This window comes from Zeus faber (genome assembly GCF_960531495.2).
Source record: "Zeus faber genome assembly, chromosome: 3".
Classification (NCBI taxonomy): domain Eukaryota; kingdom Metazoa; phylum Chordata; class Actinopteri; order Zeiformes; family Zeidae; genus Zeus; species Zeus faber.
Window position 1 is genome coordinate 36965004 of NC_137190.1, and position 12888 is coordinate 36977891.

The window sequence follows — 12888 nt, forward strand, 5'->3', positions numbered from 1 at the left end:
CTGCTTGGCTCCACTGCTGCAGGATGATTGCTTTGGTGCTGGAACTGTGGATGTGATTGGATGTTTGTATTGCACTTTGATGTGGCCTCTAAGCATCTGATAATGTGCGTTGAGGTTGTGGGATCCTGAGCTTAATTTCCCACTTTATGGCTTGTGCCCAAAAAATGTGACTGGCAACCACATTCACTTTAGCCAAGTTCAAGTTGCTCTTTTTGTTTCTGTAGCTGCTCCTCTTGTACTTCAATATCTCGTTCTAGTGTTTAATATTTAGTTCATGCTTGTCCTTTAATAGCCTTTGTCATGCAAAGAGAGCAGCCATGTCAGCCTCAACTTTAATGCGGTTGACACATTGTCACTTGGTTTAATGTCATCTTGTGTGACAGGTTTCAACATTTTGCAAGAGTGAATAAAGAGTCTCGTGTTTTGAGACATGAGACTCATTCTCATCATGGTGTGCATCAGGTATCTCATTTGTCCCACCATGGGCAATGGCTGTGCTTATGTCTCCCAGTTTCAGAAAAAACATTGCTTTACATCCCCAATAAATCAGTTCTTGTATTTGAGTACATTCGCAAAGCATTCATTTTGTTCCTCCTGTTTCTCTTTAGGAAGTAACAGAGTCAAAGACCCATGTAACTGGGTGGTTTCCTCAACCAACTGAATTAAATTCTCAAGTTGAGATTGCACTTGTGGGGCATTGTCATCCTTTTGCATGAGATCATTTATTGCCTCTATTAGACCTTTAATTTTGTAAACCTTTGCTTGACACTCTTTCTGGAGCTTTTCAATTTTATTCACAAAAGCCTTGGTCATGAGTTTGATTTCTCTCTTTTGTTCCACTCTAACGTACAACAAATCATCCAATCCACACGGCCCAATAAATCATCAATTAATCCACTACTGCCTCTTTCAACAACCAGTGACAGCAAACAACACAAACAAGCAACACATCCCCAATAGAAAAGAAGCAGTAACTGATTCACACTGTGTTAGAATAAAGAATTTACACAGTAAGAATTGACATCAAGTTACTCCATACCGCTTCTGTTGCTGTATGATTGCCGTCTGGCTTTTGTTCTTGCAGCATGAATGAACCGCCATCCAATAGGCTACAGCGGGGATCCACGTTTCAGTTTTTCCTTTAAGATCCAAAGCGTCCCAGAGAGATCCAAGAAATCCACGATAAACTACTAATTTCCGTAGAACAAACATTGGTTTGAGAATACTTTCTGTTGACTAAATATAGCAACTATATGTAGGCAGTCCAAAAGAGCTGCGAGGGACTAAACACGGAAGAAAAAAAATACTGTGACGCGCTGGTTAAAAGAATCAGATCCACCTCAAAGATTATTATTTTACATATTATATATTATATATTCATATATAATGATTATTATATTATGATTTATTCTTTCACTTCATAAACACATGATTTACAATTGGTACTGCGGTTATGCATACCGCATCATAAACTAGCGTGCGTGAGTTCGGTCAATAGAAAGTATTCACCCCCAGGCTCAACCCCTTTCTCTGTCAATGCCAAAAATGGTGAACAGGTAAATGTAATCTGATATAACCACTACCATTACCACCCACGCTCCTGTGAACACGCCTACCATCTAAAATGACAGTACAGTGAACAATACAAGACTATAAAATGTAGAAAATACAAAAGATATTTGTGACTCCAACAAACAGCTTTAATACATTCTTCATTCCACCATGGCATCGCTTTCCTTTCCCAGATATTCTACTCATGGGTATGCCTTCAAAGCAGCATTCAAATTTAATTAGTAACTATAGCAGCACAATTATCTATATAATAATAATAATAATAATAATAATAATAGTAATAATAATAATAGCTTTTTTTATATAATACCTTTAAAGGTAGAGAGGGCCCCGCCTGAGGATCTAAGGCTGCGCACTGGCTCATATGGGGTCAACCTCTCTGTTAAGTAGCTTGGAGTCAGACCCAGACGTGCTTTAAAAGTGATCAGTAAAAATCTTAAAATCGATTCTGAACCTTATAGGGAGCCAAGGGACAGAAGCCAGGATTGGGGTGATGTGATGTAATCTTTAGGTTTAGCTGCTGTGTTTTGAACTAGTTGGAGGCGGGAGAGTTAATTTTGGTTGATGCCAGAAAGGAGGGAGTTAGAGTAGTCTAGTTGTAAAAGAATTAGGGTGTGGATTACTTTTTCCAAGTCGTTGTGTCATAGTATTGGTTTGATTCTTGAGATGGTTCTCAGTTGAAGGAAGCAGGACTGGACAATTGTAAACATTTGTTGTTCAAAGTTTAGGTCAGAGTCAAATAGTACTCACAAGTTTCTTGCAACAGACTTCACATTTGCGGACAGAGTGCCAATAATATACTGGGTCAAATTTTGTCAACACCTCTTTAAGAAAGGTGGTGAGGATAATATCAAGGCTGCATGTGATTGATTTCATGTGGGATAGAGTTTCAAGTAAAAATGATAGTGACACAGTTTCAAAATTGCTAAAATAACTATCAACGTCCCTACTGGCATGTATAACTTGGTCAGTGGGTGTAATTTGCCGTCTTATATTCTCAGCTTTATTCGCAAAAAAGTTGATAAACTTCTCACACTTCTCTGGTGAGGCTTCAGTAAGATGGCAAGGGGAGGGGTTGGTGCCGGAATGTATTACCTTAAATAAAATCCTGGGGTTCGCATGGTTTGTAACAATCAGGTTAGAGAAGAAAGTTGTTCTTGCTTCTTTAACTGCCCTTTGATAATTGCGCATAGTGTCTTTCCAGATCTCATGAAATACGTGTAAACCACTCTTCTTCCATTGCCATTCCATTCTCCTACAGTCTCGCAATGTTTTATGTGAATTTTTGTCTTTGTATGGGGTGACAGAGTCCAGGGCAGTCAGACACGACTGAAAATGGGAGATGAGTTCCTCTGTGTTCAAATCTGGAAAAAAGAACAGTTAAAGGCAAAGCAGCAGCACTGAAAAGCTCAGAAAACTTGCTCACTGACACAGAGTTAAAAACACGGCGTCGGACAGGATTGTTGTGAGTCATAGTATATTGGGTTAAGACCACACTGAATAAAACCGCTTTATGATCGGACACACTGATATCCTTTGTCTCAATGTTTTTAGGGCGACCACACTTAGTCAAGGGTGTGGCCGTTAGAATGTGTATGTTCTTGTACTGCTTGTGTGAGCTAAAAAGACTCTAGATCGTGTCCCATTCTTTGGCATTTATAGTATCTTAATGGGTTTGGGATATATTCTCTGAACTAATAATTGATCCACCCCATTTTGATCTCTTAAGGAAGTGTGCTCTCGAATTGCACCAACATTGACAGACTGTCCTTCTTTGCACCGCTTTTGTTTGTCCGAAGTTTCTTGACATCAAGAACTTTCCCCCCTCTGATTTCTTTCTTGACTTCCTCCTCAGTCCAGAAATAGTTTATGATAACTATTTCTACTTCCGCTATGACGGCAGGAGTGACCTTCAAAAGAAAATTAACTATTCTATTTCTCCATTTTGTTTTATTGTATTGTTAATGTCATGTTATAAGGGAAGATTTTATAATGAATAAATATATTTATTATCAGCACTCTAGTCATAATAAAAAACAGACCTTGGTGCAATGCTCACAATCAAATACCTGTTAGTATTATTTTTAACAGAATTGTTACAGTCTAAAAGAAAATAGATGAGAGTTGATGAGTGCCGGGGATTGTTTTAATGTCAATTGTCCAAAATTTAGACAAGATTAATGTATTTATATTACTTCGCATTGTAACTGGAATTTAGTTATTTGGAATCCAGATAACTATTTTTTTTGGATGTTTGGGCATTAATACCCAATTGTACTTATTTATTTAATGACCTTTCCATTTACATACATGTTCAACATGTATGATTTAAAAAAAAATGTGGGAAAATAACACCAGAGGGCGTTAGACCACGACCACTTTTATTACTTGAATCCATCTTTTTTAGAGGTAAAATTTTAAGTGGTGGTCCTGTTTTGAACATTGTGATACGAATGATTATGCTACTGAATTTAAAACTAACAATGTTCATTGAACTTCGACGTATGTTGGTTCAGCACGTAATACACTATTACAGTTTTGAGTTTTTTCAACATTACACAACATTAGGATGAATTGTGTAAATGAAATAACATGGACAGCATTTCAGTTTTTCCCAATACAAACCAAATATTTTACTAGTAGGATTTCAAAGACAATGTTGTGAAACTGAAGAGAATACATGTGAATTTGCGCAAATATATTTGAATCTACAAACATAATGATGAATAGTATACAAGCCTCAATGTCACAATCATCTTCTGAATAGTTTTGTAGAGAGAAAAACTTTAAAATAAATACTACAACTAATATCTGCAGTCCATTTTGCATATCGGAAAGGAGTGGCAAAGTTTGGTATTTGCAACTCTTTTTTTTTGCCAGTAGACAGGATCCCACACAAAATGTATTTTAATAAGCAGTCACTTCCAGATTTTCTTGGATGGTAAATTCTACTCATTGGGCACTATTCTCCCCTTTGCAGCACATGGCTCGCATTCGGTGGATGCTAACCTTCAGCTGCGGACAGCCCCTGCTTTGCAATGCCTCAGTTCTCACTGAAGCATCTGACTTAACTGTGTATTGCATGACAGAGGAAACGCATCTCTGCAGGTCTTCGTCCACGCCAAGGCATGTCTATCAAGCATTTCTAGTCACAGGTCTTTCTCATTTTACTATAGCTGGAAAAGACCGCACATTGCTCTCATCTTTCCTGGAAGCTGGGACTGTGGATGATCTGAGATGCCTTCCCAAGGAGGTCCATATCGTCCGCTGCATCTGGCGCCCAATACCTTGTTGAGATCTGGCTGTCCGGCTGGTCCTTGGACTCAAGACCACCCGCCACTCCCAGGCCCAGGGCACTGATCCTGGGGAGGAACTGGGCGAGCGCGGGTAGGCCCAGGTCTCTGCCCTGAAGTCTCTGACGATGCCCTCCCAGGCTGACTGGAGTGCCGTGCTTGTCGGAAATGTAGACGTTGTAGCCGTCTGGCAATATCTGCTCTCTGAAGGTACAGTCATCTCTGGTGTATGTGTGCTGTACAAAAACAAGGCCATGTAAACATTAATGAATGAAGTCAACACTCAATATGTGACCAAGGACTGGGTCACATTTCAAAATTTTACATTTTTGTTTTTTCACATGACATGAAAGTGTAGAATCAGAGCCTCAAAACAAGGTATCAGTTGTGGGAATCAAGCAACTCTTTTGGAAGCTATGACTTTTTAAAGATTAAGGTTTTGAAAACAGAAGTTCTGAGAAATCAGGCTTTTTAGAAGCATTTCCAGGCTTTTGCAGCAGACACTACACATTTAGAAAAACAGTTAGTACTTTAAATGGTTACATTCGGATAGTGCTACACTCCTTCAATGAGACAATGTTGTGTTTTTATAAAATATTGGAAAATGCACCATTAAAATTAATCCTTTAATTTTAAGTTTAAGTTATTTTTTCATTCTAAGTTCATACTCACTATACTAGCATAACCCCTCTATTATTCTGTAACTTCTAAACATTTCAATTTCCTGCATTTATTGTTCTTTAACAATGATAGTTTTAAGAAAGCGGTCTGTTTCAGATCGCCCACATAATAACCTATCAGTAGAAAACAACAATTTCCAGAGTACAAATGGCGGGGGTTGGTTTTCTTGGAGCATCCCGCTCAGCAGCCTCCCGTTGCAGGAATATTGAGAGCTTCTGACACAGTATTTTTATGATCCATAACAACACAGAGATTATATGTTTTCATGGAGAAGAGACACTTCTTGCTTCTGGTGTTTATTTGTTGTTGTTTCTTTAAAAAATTGTTTACGGAAGTGACGTCAGCTCATCTCTTTCGTGTCCTCTAAACCCTGGACCACACCAGAAGCGACACCGTTGGCAACACAAAAGCATTGCGTCATTTGAAGATTCATCAACTTCATTCGGGTCCGCCTTCACTCTGTCTACAACGCATTCACATAAAGAGCATTCTCGAGACTTTAAAACTTGAAATTGTGGAATTTATCAACTTTCAAAGGGTAAGTGAATTAAATTAATCGTTGCTTTCATTTTCAACCTTTTACTTTTCATTTTATTCCCATTTGGAGTCTGTTTGTTTATGAACGTAGTTGGATGAGTTTGTGAGTTTTGCGTTTGTTTATATTCCAAATAGCAGCTTTTCGCTTGAATACAGCACGTTTTATCGCTGGAATAAATAAATACAACGTGTTTTATCACTGGAATGAGTAATAATCTCTAAATACGTTGTGCCTATTAACAGGAGAAAGGCAGTGCCGGATCTTCTCCCTGTGTCCGAGAGAGAAGCAAGGAATGGCACCGGTGGGTTCTTTCCCATTAACCAGAGGAGGATGCAGGAGATTTCCACAATCTACATACACTACTCACAAAAATTTAGGGATATTCGGCTTTCGGGTGAAATTTCAGGATGAACCTCAAATGCACTATAACCTTTACAGGTGAACTTAATTTGACCTTCTCTATACTTTTGAATGCACATGTCCAACTGTTCAATGTTTCAGTACTTTTTGCACAACTTGCTGTTCTCTCACAAGCAGCTGAACGGCAAAATTCACAACAGGTGTTTGATCAATGAATCGACCAATGCATTTCCTGGTTCAATTAGAATTGGTATTTAAACAGTCCTCTTCATCATGCCGTTCACATTTTGACATCATGAGACCAAGACGACACCTAACAATTGATCAACAGTACCCCGCCATTGCGTGGCTTCAAACAGGATGTTCTCAGAGGGAAGTGGCCACTGAGCTTAGAGTGTCACAGAGTGTCATCAGCAGGTTGCAACAGGAATACAGAGACAGTGGAAGAGTCACAGAAAGGCATAGAAGTGAACGTCCTTTGGCCACATCCCACACTGATGACCGCTTCATTTTCAACAGTGCCCCGCGGAACTGGATGATGAATGCCACTCAACTCCAGGCACATTTAATGGAGGTGAGAGGCACCCAAATGTCACGTCAGAGCATTCGGAACCATTTACATCAGCGTGGTCTGCATGCTAGAGGACCTGCAAGGGTACCTGACCACGCCACCAGGCACAGGCATCATCGTCTTGCATGGGCCAGGGAGCATTGACGCTGGATGAGGGACCAGTGGCCTCAGTGCTGTTCTCTGATGAAAGTCGATTCCCGTTGAGCAGAAATTATGGCCACCAATGATGTTGGAGACGTCAAGGAGAGCGCTATGCATCAGCCACTGTTGTCACAGTGTTACAGTCTGGGCAGGTGTGTCTAGTCAATACAGAACTGCCCTACACTTTGTGAATGGTAGAGTGACAAGCCTATACTACCTGAATAACATCATTAATCCAGTCATTGTGCCCCTGCATGAACAACACAGGCCTAATTTCATCTTCATGGACGACAATGCTCCAGCTCATCGAGGTCGCATCATAAGGGAACGGCTGCTGGAGACTGGGGTACCTCAAATGGAGTGGCCTGCACTTTCTCCAGACCTGAATCCCATAGAAAACCTATGGGGTCAGCTAAGTCACCGTGTAGAGGCTCGTAACTCTGTACCCAAGAACCTCAATGACCTGAGGGCCGCCCTTCAAGAAGAGTGGGGTGCCATGGTCAGGAGACAATAAGTCGACTTGTGAACAGCATGAGACATCGTTGTCAAGTTGTTATTGATGCTCAAGGGCACATGACAAGTTATTGAGACATTGACATTTTTTGTTGTGGTAAACCCACCACTGTTGTTGGCTTTTGTTTCAATAAATTAATTAAGAGAAAAATGGATATATTCTTGTACATTTGATAAAAAAAACATATGAATAGCTTAATAACCTTGTAAACCTTAACTCATAAATAAATCGACAGATTTCTCTACTACAAAAAAAGAATTGCTTGACATGTCAGTTTGACCGGAGCCCACACAGTGACTCATACCAGACCAATTAAGTCTATAAAACTACTTCCCAAGAAAAATAGAGCCAAGTCCTAAAACCACGCGAGTGGTTTAGGAGCCCCGTGTCATGACTGTTTCGCGACACTGATGCTTGTGCTTGGTTTGACCTTCACCATTGATTAACATGGCAGCATATCTGAAGCGTTGCTGTGATGCTTTTGGGACGCTGATGTGTCAGTTCTGGTTCAGCCCAGGGGTTAGGCTAGCAGTGCAGCATTTTTTAGGGTAGACCAGGTTAATTTAGAACCTTATTTTATCAAAATGGTTTCACATTCTAACTTAATGTCACAAGGAATATTGAATGATGAGCTGCATGTTTGCATGAAAGGGAAAGGGGTAAGATTCAACAAGTTGGTGAGTGGCTTTTTTCTCCCCTGTGAAATGTTAGTGGATCAGAGAGCCGCAGCCTTTTAATAATAGAAATCAACCTCAGTTGTGAAAATAAATAGAGATAGAAAACAAGTTGAGGAACATAAATCTGCTATAATCTCATTTTTGACTGAGAATAGAATTTCCGATGCTTTTCCCATCAATAGTACAGCGCTATGAAATGTGCCGGGTTAGGACGCATCGGGTCACATATGCCATCTAATACCGAAATTGTAAGTAAAAAATCCTACAAAGATTGCATAGGAAGCAAGACAGAGAGGGAGTCTGTAAGTTTTCAAAAGGGCAAAGAGAGTTAAATGACACTTCCTGCTCAATTCATTGCTTTCTTGCTGGGAAAGGCGGACCCCACCACCACCAATTAAAACAGCATAAAGAGGACCAAATGCATAACACAAATACATTGTATGGCTGTTTCTTACAAGATTCCAGCTTAAAAAAAAACATTGACAGTGGAATTTAGGAGGCTGGTGTTCCTAGGTATTATGCACAAAGAGCCATTTTAACTGACAGCGTGTGTAAATTCTTCAACAGCTGTTTACATTGGCTCGAGAGTCAACCAGGGGCCAAGGTTGTTGTTGCTGCACACAGGATCTTTTCATTCATTTTTTTACTTGACAAACACATCCTACCCTTTGCTGCACTGGACAAAGGTTGCTGAACTGATTGACAGACTTAAAGGATATATTTGTCAGGTAAAACACTTGGAAAATAATTGGAATTGATGGCCTCTGAACTTTTTGAATACAATTGACCATGAAATTGACCATTACTGCTACAGCATGTACACACACACACACACACACACACACACATTTATATATATATATATATATATATATATATATATATATATATATATATATATATATATATATATATATATTCCCACTTGTGAGAGCCAAAGTTTACTTGATTTGCAGCACTTAAATGTAAAAGGAAAAAGGCATAATGTAAATATGTTTTTTCCAAAATTTAATTGATTCTACTTGAAGGAGATTTTACTTAATCTTAGAACATTCCATTATGAGTTCTTTAATTTAATTAAACTACTTGTCTATATATATGATGGAATATCATTGATATCATCATCAAGACAATTACCACTTTGTCTTTTGACTTTTAACAAGACTGCTTGTTTAGTAGTTAGTTATACAAAATCACAGAGAAATCCCATACAGTAGCCTTTTCAATACAAAGGTAATTTGAATGTTATTGGCTTCATCGCTAAAAAAAAAAGCCTTACCGATGAGTACAGTCTCCCACTGCCTTCTGTGCAGAGGAATTGAGAGGCTGCAATACCTCTGATTACCACACAGCCACGGTCCACTGGCCGGATCTCCATTAGGCCTGCAAAAAGATACACCACAATTTAATATTTGATACACAATTCAATCACTTTCTGTCTCTTTCCAAATAGCAAGAAATAAAAATAAATATAAATAATAATAATAATTCTAAAGGACTTACAATTTAAATTGCCATGAAAGAAAACATTTTTGAGTTTGAGTTTCATTGGAGTCATTACATCTACTTAAAAATGTTTTAATTTGGTAAAAGTTGTAGACAAATAAAGGTTATTGTTATCATTATTATTTCATTATACAGCCATTATACATTATACATACCAATTCAATAAACATATACACGTGTCTACATTTTCGTCGCTCAAACCTGCACCCTAATCTCTCTATTTTAAGTTGAGAAAACCTTGGCGGAATACAGCTTTTACAAAGTAAAGGAAATTGTAATCAAAGGTGATTTAGTAACCGAATGTTTATGCGTGTCGAGGGGTTGAATCTATGTGTATCTTTTTTTTTTAAATTAGGAAAATGATTTGGGGATTTGTAGATAGATGATGGATAGATGATAGATCGATCCAAAAAAACATAAACATAAAAAATATGAACAATATCATACATATAATATCATACGTATACATCATTCGACATAATATTATCCTGTACAATAACGCAAAACGGTATTATAACAGAACTACAGATGATGGTCCTGCTTACTGTAGGGTGTCTGATCTGCAGATCCGTGCACTCTGCCGTCTCCACTGATCAGCAGGTGCACGCCGTGTCTCGCGGCGTAAAGGTGCCTCAAACGGACGACTTGGCCCCAGCCGTTGGCCTTATGGGGCCCCTCGTCCGGTATGGGCGAGCCGGACACTCCCATAGCAAAAAGAAAAGGGGCTAAGGATACCGCAAAACGCACCGCGAACGACATCGTGCGTCAACTCGCTATTTTGTTCCGATTTTGCAGGTGAATTGACCGAGCGCAACCGCCCGACACTGCGCTGTAGAGACGCCCCTTCCAGCGCTATTTAAATGTGGCTCTTATCAGCTCAAGCTCATACGCCGTCTTCCAAAAACGAGTTCTGAGAAGCGTACCAAAACACACCCCTGGGTGGCATCCAACAAAATCATGGCTCTAGTCTGTTCCCCTCGCACTCCACCCCCTCCCACCCCTGCTGCTCTGTGGACTCCAAAAAATTTCGCCTCGGTTATAAGTTCTGCCAAGATTTAATTTTAATGGGGATAGCCCGCATTGTGCCCTGTGAGTCATCAGGAATAATTAATATTAGTTATAATTTTATCCAAATAATAACCACAATCATACAATACTAACATTGATAAGATAGAAAAAAATACCGTCTAGAATAATTTGCTCTCATTTATGTGTAGTTACAATAATAGTCATATTCGAGTCATTAGGTTTCATAATGTTTACGCAAAACATATCTCAGACACTCAGATCGCACTTTCTTTCTTTCTTTCTTTCTTTCTTTCTTTCTTTCTTTCTTTCTTTCTTTCTTTTTATTATTTGAGCATAGGGTAAAGTCTACCAATAGTGCAATAGAAGAAACGATCTGGCAAAGTCGCACAGAGGGTTGTATCCTTACTATTGAGTCATCCCGCGCAAATAACACGTTTTTTTCCGCTCTTATCTGAATATGACCGAGCGTTTCCGCTCACCGGTGCGCCCCGTTAGGCGCTGCGTACAAGTTAAACAGTAATAGAGAACAAATATCACCATTCATGAAAAGTGCAACATATTCCGCAACTAAGTTGTCCCTTTCACGTTTTTTTTAATTTTTTTTTCACAAGAGGTTGTTTTTGTTTCATAAGATATCCAAAAGGTTATCATAAAGGCTTAGTGGAATGTATAATAATAGAAAAATACAGCTTTTCTTCTGGTGCGTTGCCAATCTATTTCCCATCCGTTTAATTTCAAGTGTTATGTGCTAATAATGGCGCTAGATGGCGTGCCGGGGAAACAAGTTGTCGGTAAAAGTGAAAGTCCCTGGCACAAAAGCGAGGAACCTATTGTTTATGTAGAGATTATTATTATTATTATTATTATTATTATTATTATTATTATTGTATTTATTATTATTATTAGAATTATTTTTGGGGCCTGAGCACCAAGTGATGAAAAGGCCCTATTGTAAAAAGGTACGGACACAATGATGTATGTTAGAAGCGGTACGTCAGACATGTGGTGGTTCAAGTTTTGTCCAAATAGATGCACATACGGAGCAGAAATTTGTGAAAAACCGACAAAATTTGACCCAAAGTAGCCGAACGTTTGTGCTTCACTGACACAGCAACGTTCAACAACGAATGGAATGAGATGAGTTTTAGAGTAAGACGCTTTGTGTCATCATCATCCAATGTACTATAAATGCGCAGGTTATGGTTCTGATGGTGTAGGCTCCATCGCTCTGATGGTGTAGGCTCCATCGCTCTGATGGTGTAGGCTCCATCGCTCTGATGGTGTAGGCTCCATCGCTCTGATGGTGTAGGCTCCATCGCTCTGATGGTGTAGGCTCCATCGCTCTGATGGTGTAGGCTCCATCGCTCTGATGGTGTAGGCTCCATCGCTCTGATGGTGTAGGCTCCATCGCTCTGATGGTGTAGGCTCCATCGCTCTGATGGTGTAGGCTCCATCGCTCTGATGGTGTAGGCTCCATCGCTCTGATGGTGTAGGCTCCATCGCTCTGATGGTGTAGGCTCCATCGCTCTGATGGTGTAGGCTCCATCGCTCTGATGGTGTAGGCTCCATCGCTCTGATGGAGCCTACACCGATGGATCGCTCTCAAAATTGTTTTACGACAGCAATTTACGAAATGGTGCTTTACGTTATTTGCTCGCATATGGGAGCATCTAAACAAACATGTCACTGTTTGGCGATTCCAGGAACAAGCAGTCTTCCAATATAAGATAGTCTACAGTCTTCATAAAGTGAACAGAAACAAGGAAAAGAACAAGGAAATGGACATAATCAACAGCTGATTAGAAGAAAGAAGAAACAGATATATTGTTGAGATATTCATTAACAACATAAGATGGATGGAACACACACTTTCTAATGGTATTTGTTGTTACATTTCAAGGAGGAAGATAGTGGATATAGTTGGTCAAGATTACTTCAGCTGGCCAAAATAAGACTATTTCCAGAATGATAAAGTCAAGAAACTTGAAAGCAGAAAAAACTACAAC

At 39.4% G+C, this 12888-nt stretch overlaps 1 protein-coding gene across 1 annotated transcript; it reads right to left on the reverse strand.

The window, feature by feature from the left end:
- Positions 1 to 4771: 4771 nt before the first annotated feature.
- Positions 4772 to 10612, reverse strand: fgf19 (fibroblast growth factor 19; the record flags this gene model as incomplete). The annotated part of the gene is made up of 3 exons (XM_079997359.1): positions 4772 to 5101; positions 9627 to 9730; positions 10399 to 10612. 3 exons carry the CDS (start codon positions 10610 to 10612, stop codon positions 4772 to 4774), a joined length of 648 nt encoding a protein of 215 aa, XP_079853485.1.
- Positions 10613 to 12888: the final 2276 nt, after the last annotated feature.